Source organism: Camelina sativa, chromosome 10 (assembly GCF_000633955.1).
Source record: "Camelina sativa cultivar DH55 chromosome 10, Cs, whole genome shotgun sequence".
Lineage (NCBI taxonomy): Eukaryota > Viridiplantae > Streptophyta > Magnoliopsida > Brassicales > Brassicaceae > Camelina > Camelina sativa.
In genome coordinates, this window is record NC_025694.1 from 15,274,973 (window position 1) to 15,297,975 (window position 23,003).

The following is a 23,003-nucleotide window of genomic DNA, read 5'->3' on the forward strand; positions in this document are numbered from 1 at the left end:
TGTATGAATAAACACAAGTAACTATCTATTAACAATACTGCAATTGATTATCCACTTATAATTGAACAAATGTTCAACGACTGATGGATACTGTATAATCTAAAAATTCATAAAAAATATAGCAATATGTATCTTAAAATGTAGAAAATATATAATCATAACATATTTTATATAAATAAATAGAAAATTTGTTTTATGATAAAAAATAAATATATTTGACTTTATTAAAGTGTTAACAACAAAAAAGAAGAGAAAAAGAGAGAAAAGAATGAGAGAAAGAGAGGTAAGTTGTTAGTAAGGGCAAAAATGTAAAAAGAAAGTGAACACATAAGCAAAAAACTTGGGAAGGTATACCATGAGTGGAAAGTGGGTTTTTGTGACACAACTCACACCCAAAGTAGGTTTTCATGACATTCACCCTTTGTATATATGCTAATTCCACCACCAAAAAAAAGAAAAGTAAAGGGGTCAATTTAAAACATGAGTAAATATTGGGGACTGGGAATAAAAAGAAGAAAAAAAAAAGAAAAATCAAAGTTTGCTGTTTATCCAATGAATTCAAAATTGTACAAAAACCCGACCCCATTAGGTCGCCGACGAGAGGTTACAAAATCAGAGAGGAGGAGAAAAATATCTAAATAAAGGCGTAGGAGATTGCATAACAACAGATAGAGACGAACGAAGAAGGTCTACAAAAGATGCATCCGATAAATGCGGTGGTTGCGGCGAGGATGTTGGCCGGAATCTCGCAATCTAACACCGTGGGAAGCGAAGCCATCCCATTCGGATCGCTGGAGTGGATCACTTACGCCGGAATCTCTTGTTTCCTCGTCCTCTTCGCCGGAATTATGTCTGGGCTCACTTTGGGTCTCATGTCTCTAGGTCTCGTCGAGCTCGAGATCCTCCAACGCAGTGGTACTCCAAAAGAGAAGAAACAATCAGGTAATTGATTTATTAAGGAATCGCTGCTAAGGTAGTTAGATTGAATCAATTGATTTGGATTTTGGTTTTTATTTTGGGTTTTTATTTCAGCTGCGATTTTTCCGGTTGTTCAGAAACAGCATCAGCTTTTGGTAACTCTGCTTCTGTTCAATGCTCTTGCTATGGAGGTAATCATCTTAACCTTTTAAGCTCGCTATGATGATGAAACTGAAACCAGGGTCTAAAGAGGATTTAAATTGTTGAATTTGCAGGGGCTTCCTATATACTTGGATAAGATATTCAATGAGTATGTTGCTATTATTCTATCCGTCACTTTCGTGCTCTTCGTCGGAGAGGTTTGTTTGATTTGCTCTCCTGCCTCCAAGGTTTTGCTAGGTTTATCTAGGCTTCCCACTGATTTTAACATTGTTTGTTTTCAGGTTATACCTCAAGCTATATGTACCAGGTATGGATTAGCAGTGGGAGCTAATTTGGTATGGCTTGTCCGTATCTTAATGGTTCTATCGTATCCGATATCTTTTCCTATTGCAAAGATGTTGGATTGGGTACTGGGACACGGTGACCCTTTATTTAGGAGAGCTCAGTTAAAAGCTCTTGTATCGATTCACGGTGAAGCTGCTGGCAAGGGAGGTGAACTTACACATGATGAGACCACGATCATTAGTGGAGCACTTGATTTGACTGAGAAGACTGCCCAAGAAGCTATGACGCCAATTGAATCAACTTTTTCCTTGGATATAAATTCAAAGTTGGATAGGTGAGTTTGGTTCTTAATTGTTTTAGTATCGTGAACCTTTTTCCTGTTTTCCCAATGTTCATCTATTGTTGCACACTTGCACCAGGTTATGTAGGTATTAGTATTTTGTTATTTGTATTTTTGATTTTGATACTGGAGTCAGTCAGCCGCAATCAGTTCAGTAACTATCTCTAGATGACATATCTGACTCCGTATCCCTTACTTTTTTGCTTGTGATTGATCTCCTAGGGAAGCTATGGATATGATTCAAGCACGAGGTCACAGCCGCGTTCCTGTCTACTCTGAGAATCCAAAAAATGTTGTCGGACTTCTCTTGGTAGGTGTTGTTGACCCTTTTCCGGTTTGCATGTTTCATTGGTAGCTTATGCAAACTCTAATCAGGAATTCTTCTGTATTCTAGGTGAAGAGTCTCCTTACAGTTCGCCCTGAGACAGGGACTCTTGTCAGTGCAGTTGGTATACGCCGAATTCCAAGGTCTTGCCTTTATTATTTTGCTTGCTATCTTTTCCATATTCCTTCCTTAAGCATCTCTGTGAACAACGATGTTCCTGTTGTGATAAATGATTAAACAGGGTTCCGGCTGATATGCCTCTGTATGATATACTGAATGAGTTTCAAAAAGGGAGCAGTCACATGGCTGCAGTTGTGAAGGTTAAGGGGAAAAGCAAAGGTCTTCCTCCGACTGTGCTTGAAGAAGCTGTGCTTGAAGAAAATAGTGGTAAATCCGAGTTGACTGCACCTCTGTTACTGAAGCGAGAAGGGAGCAACGACAATGTCATTGTACGCATCGACAAGGCTAGTGGGCAATCATTCATCAGCGATGCCGGCAGACAAGGGTTTTCGGATACTTCAGAGGAGATTGAAGATGGAGATGTAGTCGGTATCATCACATTGGAAGATGTGTTTGAAGAACTTCTGCAGGAGGAGATTGTGGATGAAACAGATGAGTATATAGACGTGCATAAAAGGATTCGGGTGGCGACTGTAGCAGCGGTGGCCATTTCATCCTTAGCGAGAGCACCTTCAGGCCGGAGGTTACTGGCCCAAAAGGGAACTGTAAGTAACACACCTCTTGCAAACGAAATGGTTAAGTGGAAAGATCTGTAGAGATAAGAACCAGTTTTTGTTTTTTGCAGGTACCAAAAACGCCGAAGGCATCTTCTACTTCTAATTCTAATTCTAAATAGGATGACAAACTGATCGCAACCATGACCGATGCTTTTCAAGGAAACAATTGATGATTCAGGTGGGTGCTGTTGATTTTTTGCTTGAGATGTGAGAAATAAATAAAGGCTTGAAAAGTAGATCAATTTGGAGCACCTTCTCTTTCACTGTTTAATGTATAATACGTACATGTCGATATAATATCTACAATTCTTTCAACTTTCTTTAACTCCGAGTTTATTCTTTTGTATATCCTTGCTAGATTATGCACTGCCCTACTATTAGTACTTACTCATGTTATTATTAAACCATATCTATTGCTCATGTGCAATTTCTTGGGGAGAAAGATTGTACCAGAAGTAGCAGACGTAGTAGGAACCCACTAAGCACTTCGTTAAATAAAATAAACTCAGTTCTAAAGGCTTTTGGGGGACCATAAAAGGCGGCTTAGGCACATGATGAAGAGAGAGTATTGGTCACCGGCGGTTTGGACAAAGGACTTAACGTAAGAATCCATAGAACAAAGTGAATGTTACTGTTTCAAGATATATTCTCATGAGATTCTCTTGTATCGTGCCAGAACATTGAGATTTGAGATGGCTGGAAGTAAATATAATTAACGTAGACACCAATCATGAGATTCTGTGTTTGGAACTCGTTAAACCAATTATCACTGATGAAAACCAGAAAGAAAAAAAATAGTTTATCCCTTAAAACCCCATTAAACCCAACTGTGGCTGCTAATACTCTCCACTTAACCTAACAAGCACCACTAAATCCTAGAGGTTGTTTGACAAGTTTAAATAGGGGACTGAACTAATCACCGGAACACCAAACTAAACAAGAAAACAGAGATGGATATAATTAGTATGAAAAAGAGAGAGAAAGCCAGGATGAAGAAGAAGACAAAGATGAAGAATTTGAAGGAGAATAAATTGCTTGTAAGCATCAAGGTGGCAGGGAGTACTGGACCCATCCGTTTTGTTGTCAATGAAGATGAAACAGTCACAAATGTTATAGATATTACTCTGAGATACTATGCTCGCCAAGGAAGACTTCCTATTTTCTCTTCTCATTTCACCTCTTCTTTCCTACTTTACACTCCTTACTCTCCTGATCAGCGTGAGATACAGTTCTTTGAGTCTTTCTTTTGCATTTAGATCTTACAAATGATGATTACAATATTTGAACATATAAACCTAAACGTTTAGGATATATTTTATGTATAAGTTAAAAGACCAAAACATAGGTAGTATGGTATCATTGTTATCTAAACGTTTCTCTAGTTGCTTGGAGGGATGAATTACGCCAAATCAGTATGATCAATGCTTGGTCTTAGGTTTAAAGAAAGCACACTACATTAACGGCATTGCTTTATATATATTGCAGCACTGAATCCATGCACAAGAATCGGGTCGACGTTGTCCATGAACTTCAAGATGTGTAAAAATCCAGAAGCTGTGAACCTTGAAGTTTCTTCGGACACAGCCGGAAAAATTAGTAGGATGTGGAAGGTGTGGCTGAAAAACTCTCTGGGCCTAATGCGCCCATTACTCAAACATAACTCCCATGGTTTTATTCGTTTTGCAATATTTACTGGTGACAACGGTCAATGACCATATATATGAAAAATCTTCTAAAGGAGGGTGCTTTCAATACACAACCTAAATCGTTATAAAGATACAAAAATGTAGACATTGTAAATCATCTCCTTTATGTATCATTCCAAATTTTATGATCAAGTTTTTGCTTAAAAAGAAAAAGCAAAAGTATACAAGTTTTAATCTCTAATGTATGCATGCTAGAATAAAACATATAAATATATATATATATATATATATTCTTTACAAATAGGCGTGCCCGGCCCAAAAATTCTACAGACCCTGTGCTATTTTATTAAAAAAACCTAAATATATATACTATTTATAAAATTAAAAAAAATTAACATGTAAACAAATTTTTTGGACCCTTGGACCCTGGGCTCTTGCACCTCTAGCACATGTGCTAAGCCAACGTAAAGGATGTGACTTTTTAGTTAGTGGAATTTATTGAAGCATCTTCCACTGATCATTTCTTGACATATACCACTCGAAAAAAGAGTTGAGGGAATTGCAATTTGGTTTCATGTAAAAGCACATTTGAGTTCCTATCCAATAAGAAGTTGAGCTAAACTATGTTCTTAGCAGTGGAGGTTACGATCTTCGCTCACCATGGATCTAGCAAAGACGATGTTCTCTAATAAACTAACGCTCTATATATAAAATTAAACTGTACGATAAATTCCAAAAGTCCGTACCAATGAATTAAATATAACCACTTGTTATTGTAAATTTGTATTTGTACTTGGAATTACTATTAACCTAATAAAAAAGGTTAGAGATTATTGTAATAAAAACAGCTGTAGTATATGCGAGTAGCCGAGTAGTCTCGATAAACTAAATCACATCATAATACGATTTTTCGACTCATAGTATAATGGTAATGTTAATAGCAACGAATAGAGAGCAAGAAAATGCAACTGCTCATCTCTCTAAGACTCTACCTCTCTCTCAGTAAGTCAGATACATATCCACTTACCACTTTTATTCTTTTAATGTCTGCGTCATCAAAACCTCATATTTGTCAATCAATATTTGAAACAAAGAATTATACCACTACATATTTTAATAAAAGAAGTACGTACCTAGACGTAGATAGAACATGGTTTACTGACAAATTATAATTTATTATTTTCCAATCCGTGTTCTCTTCGCGTAATCTTTATAGTAACTTATTTGTTTGAGCTCTATACAAAGGAGGGTCTTTTCAAAAGTTCGGTAAATTTTTTTTTCAGTTCCACAAAGAAAAAAGTGAAAAAAAAATAGTCGAGAGTCGTTTCAACTGTGGTCTCATCTCAGTTTGAGCAATTTCTCTGAAACAAAATGGCGGAAATCGGAGAAACAGATGAAACGATTGAAGGTTAGTTCCTGGTTATACTAATAGTCATCACATCCTTCTTCTCAAGCTTAGTTCCTGGTTCCTCGTTTAGACTTTAGAGTACCATCTACATTTATTTATCTCAAACTATATTTCATGATCACAATTAGTGACATGACAAATCAAATATATTCAAGCTTGAGATTAGAGAAAAGTTCTGGCTTTGGTTTTCCTTCTCCGGATATTTACTTAGTTCTCGTTTGACTTAAATATATATATATATATATATTTAGTATATGAGTATAAGATGAGATCAAGGTAATTCTAATGCTTAGTATTAGAAATCTCCAATCGGAAGTGTGGTGAGATCTAGAGTAATATATGGGGACTTAGGGACATGTGCCAATCCACCCGTGTGAAACCTAACACTTAGGGCCGGGTGTGATATAGAATCTATTAGACTTCATAATATTTGTTTGAGAAAAAAAGAAAGTTTAGTCTTTTTCATCTTCTTCTTTGTGTGTCTTGTCTTCAGGGATTGTCAACGTTGATGCTTCTAAGGCTGGCCTTCCAGAGTCTAGGGATAGTCTATGGGGACTTAGGGACTTCTCCCTTGTATGTTTTCTACAATACATTCCCTGAAGAAATAAAAGACACCGAGGATGTGATGGGAGCGCTTTCTTTAATCATTTATTCGCTCTTGCTAATCCCTCTAATCAAGTATGTCTTCATTGTCTGCAAAGCGAATGACAATGGTCAAGGTAAAAAACCGCACTCGTAGGTACGTTTAAAACGAGTAAAGCCCTTGGTTTAGCTGGTCCTAACATCAACGCATGTGTACAGGTGGGACACTAGCTATTTACTCTCTGCTTTGCAGACAAGGTAAACTGAAACTTGTGCCAGACCAGCAACCCAGCGATGAGGAGCTCACGACATATAGTCGTAGTTTATTGCCTGAAGGGTCTTTGGCTGCGAAAACTATGAACTGGTTGGAGAAAAAAGATTCTAGGAAAAGAGCGCTTCTGATTATTGTTCTTGTGGGGACTTGTATGACGATTGGTGATGGCATTTTTACCCCGGCTATCTCGGGTACGTAGGTCTCTCTCCATGCTTTGGTGTTTCTTGGATTACAAGGATGACGTATTTAGTTAGTTAAAAACATCATTCTGCTTTCAGTTCTTTCAGAAGCGCTCTTAAAGTCAACAATCCAGAGATGAGCAGCGGTAACATTTGCATTATATTGTTTTTTTACAGGTTTTTGTTGTTCATCCGTCAATCAATCATTGCTAAGTTTCATTTTGTTTCAGAGACCGTTGTGATCGTTTCTGTTCTTATTTTGGTGGCTCTGTTTAGTATGCAACACTATGGTACAGACAAAGTTGCATGGCTCTTTGCACCTGTTGTGTGTATTTGGTTACTCTTAATTGGAGGCACCGGGCTGTACAACGTCTTCAAATACGATACTAGTGTTCTCAAAGCATTCTCACCCACATATATATATATACATACTTCAGAAGAAGAGGGCGAGATGGTTGGGTTTCACTAGGCGGAATTTTTCTCAGCATAACAGGTTACCTTCCTTTCTCCTTCGACTTGAAAAGGTATTCGCCGAGGTTTTAGCAAATCCTAAATGCCTTCTTCTTTGTTGTTTAACCTAAACAAAAAATGTAGGGACTGAGGCACTATACGACGACATTGCTTATTTCCCACTACTAGCTATACAGCTTGCCTTTGTGTTTTTCGTGTTTCCTTGTCTTCTTTTAGCATACTGCGGCCAAGCTGCATACCTTGTGAAAAACAAGGAACACTATGCAGAAGCGTTCTATGAATCTATCCCAAGTTTGTCCTAAACCATTTTTAGCTTATTAGTAATATGACGCATTACTGATCTCACAAACACTAAGCTATGTTTTGCTTTGACTCTCCACATGTTAGTATATATATTGGCCAGTGTTTATAGTCGCGACAGGAGCCACAATTGTTGGAAGCCAAGCTACGATATCAGGGACATATTCGTATTAGATTGTGGGTTTCCAACTCAAAACCAATTGGCAATGAGTGGAGAGGTCCATATCTTATATATACCACTTAAAATCCTACTCAACTTCCAATGTGGGATATTGTATCCCTAATATGCCCCCTCGAGATGATGGTTCTTCTAAGCATCAATCTCGGTATGTTCGGGCATGAATCGGCAGGCCTACTATTGGGCCCGGCCGATTGTGAATTGGGTTGAGCATGTGCGGACCGGGCTCCGATACCATATTAGATTGTGGGCTTCCAACTCAAAACCAATTGACAATGAGTGGAGAGACCCATATCTTATATATACCACTTAAGAATTCGATCATCAAGCAGGTCGTGGCTCATGGGTGTTTTCCTCAAGTTAAAGTCGTTCATACTTCAAAGAAGTTCCTTGGTCAGATCTATAGTCCTAATATCAACTGGATAATCATGATCGGTTGCATAGCTTTCACTGCTAGATTCAAGAATCAAAATCAAATAGGGAATGCATGTGGTAAGATGTTCATTTTACACAATCTTGATGTAAATTTTGGCTGATTGTCTTGGTAAATTGGTGAAATAGGGACCGCGGTTGCAATAGTAATGCTTGTGACCACATTCCTTATGGTGTTGGTCATGCTGCTCGTGTGGAGGTGCCACTGGATCCTTGTCCTTATATTCACCGCACTCTCCCTTGTGGTGGAAGGTGCATACTTTTCGGCTGTGCTTTTAAAGATCAATCAAGGAGGATGGGTTCCTCTTGTTGTCGCCGCTATCTTTCTTCTTGTAATGTTGGTATGGCATTATGTGAAAATCAAGAGATACGAGTTCCATGTGCATAGCAAAGTGTCAATGAGCTGGATCCTTGGCCTCGGCCCCAGCCTTGGACTTGTCCGAGTCCCAGGGGTGGGGTTAGTCTATTCAGAACTAGCAAGCGGTGTCCCTCACATCTTTTCTCATTTCATCACCAACCTCCCCGCTATTCACTCAGTCGTAGTCTTTGTTTGTGTCAAGTACCTTCCAGTCTATACGGTTCCGGAAGAAGAGAGGTTTCTCGTGAAGAGAATCGGATCCAAGACATTACGGATGTTCCGTTGTGTCGCCAGGTACTTTAGTCATGTCTTCTTCTTTTTTTGCTCTATCTGGCTTGTATATGACCCTGAAATCATTCTCAACCATTGTGTAGATATGGTTACAAAGATCTACACAAGAAAGACGATGATTTCGAGAATAAGTTGTTTAACAATCTATTCTCTTTCATCCGAATCGAAAGAATGATGGAGCCAGTTTCAAACTCAAGCAACAGCAGTCGTACGTACAACTGCGGCCAGACACAACAATCCAGAGAAGAATTGATCAACAACAATAACATGGACATGTTATCTTCCATCGTGGACCACACGACATCAACATTGGACATGATCATCCCCCTTGATTCGCCGAGCAATGGGGTGAGTTTCAGCCAAGGAAGCACGATAGAGGAGGAGACAGATGAGATGGAGTTTCTAAAGCATTGTAGAGCCTCAGGGGTTGTTCATATTCTAGGAAACACTGTCGTGAAGGCGAGAAGAGGTTCATCCCTTCCCAAGAAGCTTGCCATCGATTATGTTTATGCGTTTCTTAAGAAGATTTGTAGGGGGAACAATGTCATCTTCAATGTTCCTCATGAGTCCCTTTTGAACGTTGGACAAGTCTTCTATGTCTAGAGTTTTTTTCTTTCTTTTTTTGGGGTTAGCATTAGGTTATCTTCTGATTGGCCGGTGCTTCCCACTACTAATTTCACGATAGCAAACTTGTCAGTAAGTAAGGATTTTCCTCCAAGGCCACCCCAGGTAAATCACGGGGTGAAGCCCAACAAAACCTGTTGTTTAAATTGTTATACATGAATGTTCATGTTTTAGGGTTGTACTTAAATTAAACCCTAACTTGATGGAAGTGTTTGAATTGACTACTTGGCAAACTGCCTTGTTTTGTTTAGCTATTATCTCTAGCTTTGAGTTACGTTATCAAGTAATTTTTGTCGTTGTTGCGAGGACTATAATGTTCCCAGTTAAAAATAAAAACTGAATTATATCTCATGTTTTTAAGTAACACACGAAGAAAAAAGACACCAAGCAATCAATTCGAAGGGTGGTTAAAGTCTGAAGAGTTTATCACCCTTGACGATAGGGTTTTGTTTTGTTAGCTCGTGTATGGCGGCTGATTTATAATCCGACGGACAAGAATGCTCCTCCGGGTATCGGTGAGACCCGCAGAACATGTGACCACATCTACAGTGAAACCCTACCAACCCCACCTTCTTCTTGCACGTATTGCATCTACTAATCTTTTTCTTATCCTTCTTCTTCACCTCAATGGCCGCCACCTCCTCGGCTGTGACCTCTTCAGCCGCCTCCGCTGCTTTTTTCAAGTTGTTTTTCAACGTGGCTAAGTATCTGGCAGACTCTTCCTTTAAGAAATCGTTGTAGCACTTAGAGCATAGGTTCTTTGTCTGTGAAGAGCTGAAGAAGCCACAGCCTCTAATGCATAAAGAAGGTTCTCCTGACATAGCTCTCTGTCTTTGCTTTCTTGTTTTGGTTCTCCACAACCTAATCTTATGTTTGCAACGTTTTGTGTATTTGACTTAGCCTTCTTATTTGTTTTGGCCCTCTACAAATCTTATCTTACGTCTGAAACTTTGTATGTCGTTAAGTTTTTCTAGAACTGTGGAAAGCCTTTACCTGATAGATTCAGGTGTTTTTATGTCCTAATCAAATTAGATTTTTATGTCTATTTTCCATATTTTATTTGTGGACTTGTCTATTTTTTATTTTATTTTTAACAGTGGACTTATCTATAATTAGAATCATAGTGCAATAGTGATTGCAGCGGACTAATCCAATTCTACGTGAAACAACATACTTATAACATTATCCTTAGAAATAAAATTAATATAAAGTTTTTGACTCCGTGAAAATCGAGTAATTAAAAGATTACTCAGTTGCTTATTCAAGCCTTCTTAAAGTACTCATCGCAAAAGTAACAGAGAAAAGAGAGAGAGAGAGAGAGAGAGAGAGAGAGAGAGACCAGACCGTGAGCTCTGAACAATGCAGGATGCGAAGACCAACGGGCAAGTTGATTCAATGGAAACGTACATCGCTTGCATTAAAAGGCCTCTCCATTTATCTGATTTCCTCAGCACGTTTCTCCACCCTGAGACGAAATTCAACGATTCTCATTAGCGAAACCCATCGATAGCTTTATGTTTTAATGAAACAAATGTAGAAGACGACGAGAGAGAAACTGGGAGAATCGGAGAAGTTTGAAACCTGCAGCTTTTGGGGTTCGGTTTTGTCCCCACTGTTGTTAGACTTGGTATTGGCTTCTACACGCTTCCCTTTGAATGAGAAATTGAATCCAGAAGCAGTAGCAGTGGAGGTTGATACATGAGCAGACCCTCCAAAACGTTTAGAAGCAAAATCCAAGCGTTCGATCATTCGTGCAACACCAGCTATTCCTGCATTCATCTCACGTTGCACTCCTTTGCTCAATTCTTTCACCGAGTTATTGCGAGCAAGTAGCTTTTCCTTAAGACCTTGTTTACTTTTAGAGATCGATTCCTTGTACCTGCAGGCATGTACCAATCAGTTTTTATAACCAACTTATGAACAAATGAGGAGGGATTGATTGACATACTTTGCAGAAGCAGCAGCTAGTTTGGATTTTATGGCTTCGGGAAGAGAGGATGCTTCACGTGGATCTGGACTTTGAGATGAACGAGATGGAGAAAGGCCAGGGGAGATTCTGATGACAGATACAAGATATATTAGATAGAGTATAGGTAAGTTCTAATCAATGGAAAGGCCTGAGCGTTCTCCATGAAGAAGCCGCATAATGTAGAGAAATGGTCTAGAATTCCTAAGCATCTCAATTATTTATCAGCAACAAGTAATTAAGCGAAATCACATTTTATCGAGACAAAAATCCACCCAACCAGACATGGTTATAAGAACATATGCATTGCGCAGTCATATATACACATTTTCTCGAGACAACTCAAGCAAATGGAAACCGTACTAATCATGAAAGCTGGTTATTAGAGACAACCCAAGCAAAAAGAAACCGCATAAATCATGAAAGCTTCCCATGTTAAAGTCAATACCTGGATGCGTTGCTGCTATCTGGAGGAGCGGAAGAGTGACCAGAGATAGGGGATGCTGTCATTGAGCCAGGACTCGGACAAAGGTTTTCAACTTGGGAAATAGCAGAGATACGATAAAAACTGGCCAAATCAGAAGGATGAATAGTACTAAGATCACTGGACGAAACAAGACTTGAGGATATTTGACCCTGCCCCCTTCTGCGAAGCAAACAAGGCCTATGTGCAGCTTCGGTGAGATGCCTCAAGAATTGCTCATCAAAGCTGCTAAACTGCGATTCCTCCTGGCACAAAAATATATCATTACCTAGTCAACAACTACTAGAACCAAAAACACCTTAATTTTGTCAAAGTACACTGGATACTTTTCGAACCTCTTCAGAGTGAAAATCCTCATGAGAGTGATGATGAATGGATATTGGAGATGATGAAGATATGTTCTTGGTTTTCAACAATCTTTCCTTTTCCACAGCTACCAAAAGCTCTTGGCTACAAAATAGGAACCAATACTAGTAAAGACCTAACTGAGAGCAAAGTATCACTTAAATCGTCAGAACTAAAAACTCTTTATCCTTAGATGAATGAGTACCTAGCAGGATCTCTCAAAACAAACAATTGCCAGCAAATAGGACACTCTTTGCTTCTCTGTGACCTGTGTAATAACCCCCAATTTACAAATCAATCACTGATATAAGATGAACAGAAGAAGAAGATTAAAATCTAAACAAAGAATGGATAAGATCACAGATTGGATTATGACACAGAACATAGAAGTACCATTCAATGATGCACTGAAGGTGATATTCATGTTTGCAACTGGTCACCTGAAAGTGAGCATCCCATTGGCAGATTTAGATATTGGAAAGCATCGGAGAAGTACTAACAACAACAATGGAACATGTTTATGTTAAGATTGAATAAAAGTGTTCGATGAGAAAACGAGGCCGATCAAATCGAACAATGTTCGCCGATGGGGTTTAAGAACAAAATAATGATCGAGAAATCAAACGATCTCGTATTGATAATCTAAGGCACAAAATCTCATTGTCACAATCCAATTGTTCCAGATTTAAAGGCAACAAAGGGGGAATATGAAAAAAGCGAGAGCGAGATCGTAAAACCCAGGAAAGAGCTAAAGCGTATCTAAGACAAATGTAGAATAATAAGAGAGAGAGAGAGAGAGAGATGAGTTTAAGAAGCTGACAGTGGAAGGATCCTGGAGAGTGAAAGGCTCGAGACAGATGCTACAAGCGTCGTCGGTATTATCATCATCGGAAGCGGAGACGAACGCAGAGGAAGAAGAAGAAGAAGAAGAACCAATGGCGGAATTTAAAGGGGAGTCTGATAGGTTGAAAGCAGAAGTGTAAGTGAAATTAGACATTGTTGTTAAATGCGAAGAGGAAGAAGAAGAAGAAGATGATGATGATGATGATGAGGATTGAGAATTTGAGATTCAAGAGGTTGAAGAAGAGGTTTGTGATTGGGGGATTGGATTGATCAAAAAAGGACTGACAAGTCAAAGCAAACGAAAAGTCAAAAAAAAAAAAAAAGGGAAGGGATTGCAAGGAGGAGGAGGAGTAAAGTTCGATTCTGACTGACTGTTCCCCCCTTTTTTTTTTTTTTTTTTAAAAAAAAGGTTTGTTACAAAACTTGTTAGTGACTATTGGGCTTTGCTAGTCCACTACTTTTAGATTCTAAACGTACTTCGCCCTCAAATAATGGACCCAATCCCCAAAGTTGAAATATGAAGAATAATTTAGTAAAGGGAGAGAGAATAAAAATGACAAATTTTCCCAAATGTTTATTTTTTCGTAAGTGGCAAAAATAACAAATTTCAAATATTTGAGGCGAAATGACACAAAAATGGCTTTTTGAACAATAACAAAAAAAAAAAACAACATTTAGGAAGATTACATATTTAATAACAATCAACAGCTACTATACTTAAACATAATAATATGTAAATTTTTTTTTAGATATAAGACAATGGAAATTTTAAAATATTTTAGGAAAATGGCAAAATCTAGAAATACCACCTAAAAAAAAAGTTTCTTTCTTAAAAAAAAAGTTTCTTTCTTAAAATTAAGTTTTTATTCTCTCTCTCTTTACAAATTTTTTTTCATCCTCAACATCAACTTTCCAATAACTAAACGACGATTACACATTGTCTAGATCCACATAGGCTTTAATCCAATTTGACATTATAGAGTACATACAGCCAAAGTTTATTATTTCGATACATTTCACACAATTAGAAAAAAAAATTCTGAATTTTACATATATGTATTTATTTTAAAAATAGTTATTGAGAGTATTACACGTTGCCCGAAATCATTTAACGAACAAATCATGTTGAAATTGGTGTCATTTTGTTCAAGATGTCGTTATTGTGCCTAACTACATAAAGACTAGTAGCTGACATTTTGACAAAACCACATGTCCAACAATTACGATATCTTTTTGGAAAAATAAACATTCGAAACATTCATGTTGCACTCTGAAGGGGAGGAGTGTTGAAATATATTCTACATAAGAAGAACATATGATAATATTTTGTGTAAAACTGAGATATGTTCATATATTTCATAGATTAGAAGAATTTGAGAAGCATAAAGATAGATGTATTGACCTTTGAATAAGATCATAGAGAAGTTCATATCAATTTGACATGGAAGTTTGAAACAAGTCACTACATTTGTTGGTAATGTCAATGCCACTCATTGAATGATGACAGCTTTACTTATTACTACCTACCAATGTATATTTTGCCAACCATCCATTAATTTTGTACTAAAATTTCTATGACAAAAACAAAAAATTTGGAAGATCCAAAAGTTTGTTTCATCTCGTCTCTCATCGTTAACCATATATCTAAGTTGTATTGGCAACTTCAAAAAGGTCATCTTCAATGGATCTTAAAAGACACATTTTTTTTATAGGTTGTCTGTCTATGTTTTGCTTTACTAAATTGTTAATTATCATGCTAATTACGACAGATGCAGTGTCTCTCCAGTCGATTTAAGTTTTAACCAATAAAGGAATAGAATAATATGGTGTTAACAAAACGAAAACAATATCTATACTATTAAAGCTGAAGTACCCACTAGACTCAAATTGGACCATGATTTTGTTTTGATACGTTTTTCATTAAAAATGATTAAAGAATCACTTAATTTAATTAAATTACCCTATAGTTTCGATTTCACTAAATGATGAAAATACCCCTTGTTCGCCCACTTAATTACCACCGGGTCGGGACACGGATCCTCTTTAACCCGGTAATAGAAGAAAAAAAATCCGCGGATCTGTTTGTACTCCAGGTTTATAATATTCGGATCATGTATTTGATTTGGTTCAAGAATAGTTAACCACACAACCAAACAGATTTATATTTATTAGGCAAACACTCGGATTTCCTTATTTTTTTTAAGTATCTATACTATAACCATATATTTTTTATTACCAAATATTTATGATTATTGCTTTATTTCCGAGATTGATCTTAACTGCTAATCTTTCAGTATAACCTCTTTAAAGGAATATTCACCATTAAGTTATAATCTCATCTTACCAAATCGATTTTCTCTTCAAATATATTTATTATGTATTAAATCAACCATAATCTTACATAAATTAATTAAGGAAAATATATACATCATATTTAAATAAGAAAAACGTTTAAATTCATAATAAATCAAATCTAAACTTATTCTTTATAAATATTTTAGGAAAAAAACGAAAAAAAGCAAAGGAAATTACCATTAATATATGTGCATATTTTTTCTCACAGTTTTAGGTAATAAATTACAGAAGGAAATAAATTATATGTCAAAAAATATGAGAAAAACACAAGATTTAGTTATATTTTTATCCAAATTTTTAGACCATAAAAATTGTCTAATAGTTAATTATTTAAAAGATAACAGTTATGAAACATAAAAAAATTTATGGGTAAGAATGAGATGAAACATGACAGGACAGGACAAAACGGGATTGAGCGAGATGTCTTTGCCTTTCTAAAATAGTTACGTGTAGGTTATATATGTGCAATAGTCCAAACTAAAACCAAAAATCTAATATTTGAATTTAACACCTTTAAGCATACTGCTATCGTTTAAAAACTGCAAAACGAGCATTGTATATTTGTTACCGTGCAAATGATTAACAATATCTAAACAACATATTTATCTAAATATGTTTTAACATTTACCATGTAATTAAACCAAATATACTATTTAGCACTATTTAAAATTTTATAATTATAAAAAGCATATAAACCCAAACATTTTGTGTATTCAAAATATAAATAAACTAATTATAATATGTGTCATCCCATGCTGTAGCACGGGTATCACCTAGTATTAATTTATTTGTATGTGGTTAATTGTCTATCTTACATATTTGGTAAGCAAAAGAGAGAGAGAGCGTGGTCTAGAAACGGAACAACCAAGAAGAGCATATGGGTACTCTAAAGCCTTAATTTTGTTATCGGCTAGCAACTTCCTTCCACTAGCTTCCTTCTTCTTCTTCATCATCTTCTTCCTGCATCTCCTGCTTCTCTACCTTAATATTATTGCTCGCTAGGTAAGATAAGATACTGGAGAACTACTATTGCCCTTTTAAATCAAGTTCGCTTTTTTTTTTTGTTCTTCTTGTTGTTAAAGACACAAACTTTTGTCTGAATTGCTCCTCATCGTTCTCCACTACGTTACAATTTTCTCCCTTTTTGTGTGTTTTTGTAATTCTATACCTTATTGGGCTTCATAGGAGCAGTTGTGAATTAAAGGTGGAGAAGATGGTTGTGTTTGGAAATGTTTCTGCGGCGAATTTGCCTTATCAAAACGGGTTTGTGGAGGCACTTTCTTCTGGAGGTTGTGAATTGATGGGACACAGCTTTAGGGTTCCGACTTCTCAAGCACTTAAGTCAAGAACAAGAAGGAGGAGTGCTGCTCCTTTGCAGGTGCTTTGTCTGTTTTTTTTTTTTTTTACTTGGAATTCTGGAAATTTTATCTAGTGTGATTCTGATTAAAGAGAGGTAATTACAGGTAGTTTGTGTGGATATCCCAAGGCCTGAGCTTGAGAATACAGTCAATTTCTTGGAAGCTGCAAGTTTATCTGCATCTTTCCGTAGTGCTCCTCGTCCTGCAAAGCCTTTAAAAGTTGTAATTGCTGGTGCTGGTATGTCTCAAAATTTGGTTTTCAATGCTATTTTAATGATCTGATGAAGTTTGTTTATTGAGCCAGTTTTATGCGATGCATTTTTATGTGATGAAGCTCTTTTGCCTCTCAAATAATTGCAGGATTGGCTGGTTTGTCTACTGCAAAGTACCTGGCTGATGCAGGCCATAAACCTCTGTTGCTTGAAGCAAGAGATGTTCTTGGTGGAAAGGTACTTCGAATTGTTCTTAATCACTGAACAACTCATGGTTGTTTACATTCGTCATCTTGTAAGATTTGCTAGTTTCCAAAGGCTGTACCAATTATGTTTTTAAGACTACAAGATATAACTAGTGTTTAGAGTGTTAGAGCTCTTAGGTACACAAAGGTGTACATGTGTCTGTCTTTGTCTGTTTCTTAAGTATTTTTGTTAAATTGTGTCTTTATGTTCTTATGTTTTCTGTCTTGATCTACACACCGCACAACCGCTTTCAATTCATAGTTTTAATATGAAACAGTATAGCGTAGTTTACTGGTAGGTAGCTTATGATTGTATATTGTGTTACAGTGTTGTTGGGTTATGTGGCTCTTGGGTTAGGTCCTTGTTGGTTCCGTTTAGAAAGTTTACCTTTCATTTTTGAGAGCATCTGTTAATGATGTGAAATTTGTGTTCCTACAGATAGCTGCATGGAAAGATGAAGATGGGGACTGGTATGAAACCGGATTACATATATTCTGTAAGTCCAAATTCATATCCTCTTTGCTGCTCCCCCTATATAAGTTGCTCAGGGTCTGATAATCAATACCTGCATAATATATCGTAATAGCATAGATATTTCTGTTTTGCAAAGGGATGGTACACACACAGAAAATAAGCTGATGTCAGTGAGATCATAGGCATTTATTCATTCTGATAGTAACAAGCTTTCATAAAGTTTTTCTCTTACTATCTTATACCTGCTTCAGAATGTACTCATTGAGATCACCAAGAAAGATCCCTCTCAAATATAAGCTCTACCATCAATTTTAGAATAAATACGAAACAGTGCCTATCTGTTTTCCCTGTTATTACAATTCTTTAGTGAAGTACTTTACTTTTTGTCTTGACTCTCTTCATATTATTGCCGGAAGTCGGTGCTTATCCGAATGTGCAGAACTTATTTGGAGAACTTGGGATTAATGATCGGTTGCAGTGGAAAGAACACTCCATGATTTTCGCTATGCCAAGTAAACCTGGCGAATTTAGTAGATTTGACTTCCCAGATGTCCTACCAGCACCCTTGAACGGTGAGAGGATAAACTTATAGCATATTTTAATCTGCTAACCAGCTAATATAATATTACTGTTTCATGTAGTTTGAATTTTTAGTTAATGGTACCATGGATTTGGTTTAATTAGATTGGATTAATATGCAGAAACTTGAGTTGAATGTAATACAAAAAGCGGGGTTAGTAACTATGTTGCATAGACGTCACAACACAATGAAATGGTCATATAGTTTCTAAAGTAAGGAATCTAGTATCGAGCTTCCATGAACTAGAATAGGAATATAAGCTGCAAAATTCTGTTGCTGGTCAAGGCAAGATGGAAACTGAACTCCAGTATAGCATTAGTGCTGAAATGCGTCTATGGTGTAATTAATGTGTTTCTTATAATTCAAGTTGTTGATGTTGGATTTACTTTGTAGGTATTTGGGCTATTTTGAGGAACAATGAAATGCTGACATGGCCAGAGAAAATAAAGTTTGCTATTGGACTTTTGCCAGCCATGGTCGGCGGCCAGGCTTATGTTGAAGCCCAAGATGGTTTATCAGTCAAAGAGTGGATGCAAAAGCAGGCAAGTAGGCTATTTTAGTTCACATTCCCTGTGATATTTTTGTAAGCGTGTTGATGAACTTAATTTATTATTTCAGAACTTTGTTGTGGTTAGCTCTGAGTTTTTCCAGTCCATGTGGTTGTTTGTGTTTTATTTGCTTGCATGTACTTTTGCTATCAGATGATAATAGATTATGATAAATTGTATACTTGTCCAGGGAGTACCTGAGCGTGTGACCGACGAGGTGTTTATTGCCATGTCAAAGGCACTAAACTTTATAAACCCTGATGAACTGTCAATGCAATGCATTTTGATTGCTTTGAACCGATTTCTTCAGGTTTGACAGTCCATCCCTTTGCTCTTTCTTTCGCCTGTCTTTTTGTGAATCTTTTAGTGTACTCGCAATCGTAGTTACTATTCAAACTACACTAGAGTTATTTTTTTACCTAAGGTTCTTGCAAGGTTCTTGCTATTGTTTCTTCTGCCAATAGTGGCAGGAAGGATTATTTTTTTTGCTCTGGAAAACATGATGTACCTTAATTTCTTGCCAGTGAGTGGTTTTGCTAACAAAAAGTCACTTTCATTTTATTTTGAATGAAATCGATATGATGACCACCTTATTTCTTGGGTTTACTAGTTGATTAACTTCCCAATCATTTGAAACCTATGGTGTGTCATAAGCTGCACCAGTTGGTTGGATTTTGAGAATCTGCAAATGCAAACTAATAGAAACTACATTGACAGGAAAAACATGGTTCCAAGATGGCGTTCTTGGATGGTAATCCTCCAGAAAGGCTTTGTATGCCAGTAGTGGAACATATTCGGTCACTAGGTGGGGAAGTGCAACTTAATTCTAGGATAAAGAAAATTGAGCTCAATAACGATGGCACGGTTAAAAATTTCTTACTCACTAATGGAAGCACTGTTGAAGGAGACGCGTATGTGTTTGCCGCTCCAGGTTTAACACCATGCTGTCTTGTGGGTTTACATTTCATCTGGTATCCTGCTTATTAATATGCTGTTTATGCTTTTGTTTTGTTTTGTAGTTGATATCCTGAAGCTCCTTTTACCAGATTCCTGGAAAGAAATACCATACTTCAAAAAGTTGGATAAATTAGTTGGAGTGCCAGTTATTAATGTTCATATATGGTTAGTGAGACCGATACCTCTCTTTTTATATTACTTGGCATTTCGGTGTGAGATCACAAGCAGGTCTTAAGTGCTATGAACTGTTATTACAGGTTTGATCGAAAACTGAAGAACACATATGATCACCTACTCTTTAGCAGGTGAATTTCTTATTTAAGCAGTTTTGAGGCCTTAAGTCTTATAGAATACTTAGCTGGACATAGTGTTGGAAAAAGAATTTTGCATTAACACTTGACTTTTCATCAAAAATAAGAAATGTGCAGTCTTGAATCAGCAACAGTTAAGGCGTGTTCTTGGTTAAACATTTGTTGTGTCTTTAACAAATTTTGTTTTGGTGTTTTTGCAGAAGTAACCTTCTGAGTGTATATGCCGACATGTCCTTAACTTGTAAGGTAAGAACATATTCTTGTCTTTCTAAACATGTTCTTCTAGTATATTTATATCAAAAGAGATTAAAATCTTGGTGCGCTCGTATGTCTCATGTATAACACTCACAAGTATCTTGTCATAAATTTTGTTGGCATATCTTGATTTCAAATCTGATTCAACCTAGATGCCCTTAGAGTTGACAAAGCATTTTCTTTCTTGATTAACTGTAGGAATATTACGATCCTAACCGGTCGATGCTGGAGCTAGTATTTGCACCAGCAGAGGAATGGATATCACGGACCGACTCTGATATCATAGATGCAACCATGAAAGAACTTGAGAAACTCTTCCCGGATGAAATCTCAGCTGACCAAAGCAAAGCTAAAATTTTGAAGTACCATGTAGTGAAAACTCCAAGGTTAGAGAAGTTATATCAAACCCCAACATTGGGAAATTCCCATGTATTTAGCTTCACAATAGACTTGGCATTATGATGATGTACACAACATCTTTCTTTTTTGTTGCATGCATCAGGTCTGTGTATAAGACCATCCCAAACTGCGAACCATGTCGTCCTCTACAGAGATCACCTATTCAAGGATTCTACTTAGCTGGAGATTACACTAAACAGAAGTACTTAGCTTCCATGGAAGGCGCTGTTCTCTCTGGCAAATTCTGCTCACAGTCCATTGTGCAGGTAAACAAAAACTTTGCCATTCAAAAGCATATTAGTTAACCAGTGCTTCCGGTTAATGTTTGTTGTTGGAACATTTCTCCAATAACCGATCTGTTGACTCGGTTTTGTCCCATCATGTTAAACTGTTCGCGTTACATAGAGTGATTTGCTTAAGTTGGGTTACTGATTGTATAGGATTACGAGCTACTAGCTGCGTCTGGACCGAGAAAGTTGTCGGAGGCAACAGTATCATCATCATCATCATGAGAGAGTAAAGGTTAATGATAATTTGTTTGTAAGCATTATTATTATAATTATTTGTAACTTTGTGTGTATAAATCTCATTGCAATCCAGATATGACCCTACTCTCTCCAGTAAATGAAAACTCACAGATTTGACATCTCTCCTTTTCCTGTCATCTTTTCTAATATTATTTCTAAAAAGTACTAATTACTGTCGACCTTTTGTAATCATATAATGATTTATTATCATTTTGTCTTTTGGGTTATAGTATCATTTTTTCTACAAAAGGTGGATCTATGATTGATCCCCGGTAAAAAGAAAACATGTTCTCAATCTAAACATTAAGAAGAAAAGAAAAATAGGAAACAATTATTTCCAACCACAAAATTGCATTTGAGGCTAGGTGGTAGAGTCCAAAAGAATATCTTGCACGTCACGTGAGCGGCGAACTGAAATTGCTTTTGGCTTCGAGTAGTGGGAGATAGCAGGTGATACATCATACTCATATACAACAAGACATCAAAATATAATTTCGTATTATGTATTTACAAATGTGTAACAGAATGATTTTTTTTCTTAATACAATTACAAATGTATATGGACTATGGTTCAACAAATTTAGAAAAGTACATGGAGCATTGGGTCAGGTCAAATGGTCAACTGTGTAACAGAAGCTTAAGAAAAGTATTTTGAACCGGCTAACCCATCCAAGAAATCTTCAAGTAAGAGAATATAATACTTGTATTTGATGATACTAAGTGTTGTATTAGCTTTTAACATGATCTTTGGGATCCATCTTGCTTTTGAGTACAAACAAAAGTTCTATTATAAAGGTCAGAAATGTACTATTACATATTATATTACATATTATTTGAGTACACATCTCTTAAACTATTCTGTTATAACTTTTTTTTTTTTTTTTTTTACAAAGTACATGTATAGTTTTTGATTTACAAGAACCACTTAAAATGGAAATTCAATAGACTCAACAAATAAATTAGCATATATATCTAGGGGCATTTATAGATTTGAGCATATTTCGGCTCAAAATTTATGGATAAGACATTTTTGAGTTGGACTTGCATGTTTGGGTTTCGGAAACACTTTTCTTCATCAACTCCAATCGACTAATCAAGCCTTCAATGAGCAACAAACTCAATGAAACAATTCTACTAATATCCCTCTATCTATCAAGCATGCCTTTGATTCCAATGCAATTTGCAATCTAAATCATTGGTCAATTAACTCACTTTCAAATAAAACAAAACTTTTCATGAACCAATAGAACATTATTTCAAATATTTTCTAAAATATTAATCACTAGATTTAAAATTAAGAGAAAGATAGACATATAGGGCGAAACAAAACTGTGAGTAGTCTCGTCTCCTTCTTTGGTGATAGTGTCTCTCATTGTATATATCTTGTTACCTTCATCTTCTTTCTTGATAAGAAAATGGCTTGTATGATTAGTATAATCCTTATTAGAATGATATATCCCTCTTGGAGTCTTAGAATTGGCACCTTCTTTCTCAAAATCGATCATATACCTTATTTTTTTCAATCATTGTATTCAATTTAGGCACTTTACGAACCCATATCTATTTTCATTGAATTGAAATAGTAAAGAATATATCATGGTTTTGTCTAACAACTATACATAATCACCACTCT

The 23,003-nt window shown here is 36.4% G+C and overlaps 4 protein-coding genes and 1 pseudogene across 5 annotated transcripts; 3 read left to right on the plus strand and 2 right to left on the minus strand.

The window, feature by feature from the left end:
* Positions 566 to 3,154, plus strand: LOC104719028 (DUF21 domain-containing protein At4g14230-like). Its single transcript, XM_010436870.2, has 8 exons — positions 566 to 942; positions 1,033 to 1,109; positions 1,194 to 1,277; positions 1,362 to 1,699; positions 1,928 to 2,015; positions 2,100 to 2,173; positions 2,272 to 2,755; positions 2,836 to 3,154. The coding sequence occupies exons 1-8, from the start codon at positions 699 to 701 to the stop codon at positions 2,884 to 2,886; spliced, it is 1,440 nt and encodes a 479-aa protein (XP_010435172.1). The 5' UTR covers positions 566 to 698; the 3' UTR covers positions 2,887 to 3,154.
* Positions 5,694 to 9,713, plus strand: LOC104719029 (annotated as a pseudogene).
* LOC104719030 (putative zinc finger A20 and AN1 domain-containing stress-associated protein 8) lies at positions 9,918 to 10,526 on the minus strand. The gene has a single exon (XM_010436872.1). The coding sequence runs from the start codon at positions 10,329 to 10,331 to the stop codon at positions 9,918 to 9,920; it is 414 nt and encodes a 137-aa protein (XP_010435174.1). The 5' UTR covers positions 10,332 to 10,526.
* LOC104719031 (E3 ubiquitin-protein ligase RHF1A-like) lies at positions 10,672 to 13,459 on the minus strand. The gene is made up of 8 exons (XM_010436873.2): positions 13,126 to 13,459; positions 12,699 to 12,745; positions 12,511 to 12,573; positions 12,296 to 12,410; positions 11,925 to 12,205; positions 11,459 to 11,566; positions 11,092 to 11,389; positions 10,672 to 10,975 (listed from the first exon to the last, which is right to left on the minus strand). Exons 1-8 carry the CDS (start codon positions 13,300 to 13,302, stop codon positions 10,958 to 10,960), a joined length of 1,107 nt encoding a protein of 368 aa, XP_010435175.1. The 5' UTR covers positions 13,303 to 13,459; the 3' UTR covers positions 10,672 to 10,957.
* LOC104719032 (15-cis-phytoene desaturase, chloroplastic/chromoplastic) lies at positions 16,324 to 21,493 on the plus strand. 2 transcript variants are annotated; one of them, XM_010436874.2, is made up of 15 exons: positions 16,324 to 16,505; positions 16,689 to 16,881; positions 16,967 to 17,099; positions 17,222 to 17,310; positions 17,758 to 17,815; positions 18,210 to 18,365; positions 18,767 to 18,915; positions 19,112 to 19,231; positions 19,639 to 19,852; positions 19,941 to 20,043; positions 20,136 to 20,183; positions 20,390 to 20,435; positions 20,643 to 20,830; positions 20,947 to 21,109; positions 21,284 to 21,493. In XM_010436874.2, the coding sequence occupies exons 2-15, from the start codon at positions 16,717 to 16,719 to the stop codon at positions 21,353 to 21,355; spliced, it is 1,704 nt and encodes a 567-aa protein (XP_010435176.1). In that variant the 5' UTR covers positions 16,324 to 16,505; positions 16,689 to 16,716; the 3' UTR covers positions 21,356 to 21,493. The 2 variants fall into 2 exon arrangements, with proteins under 2 accessions (XP_010435176.1, XP_010435177.1); XM_010436875.2 differs by having other exon boundaries at positions 16,695 to 16,881.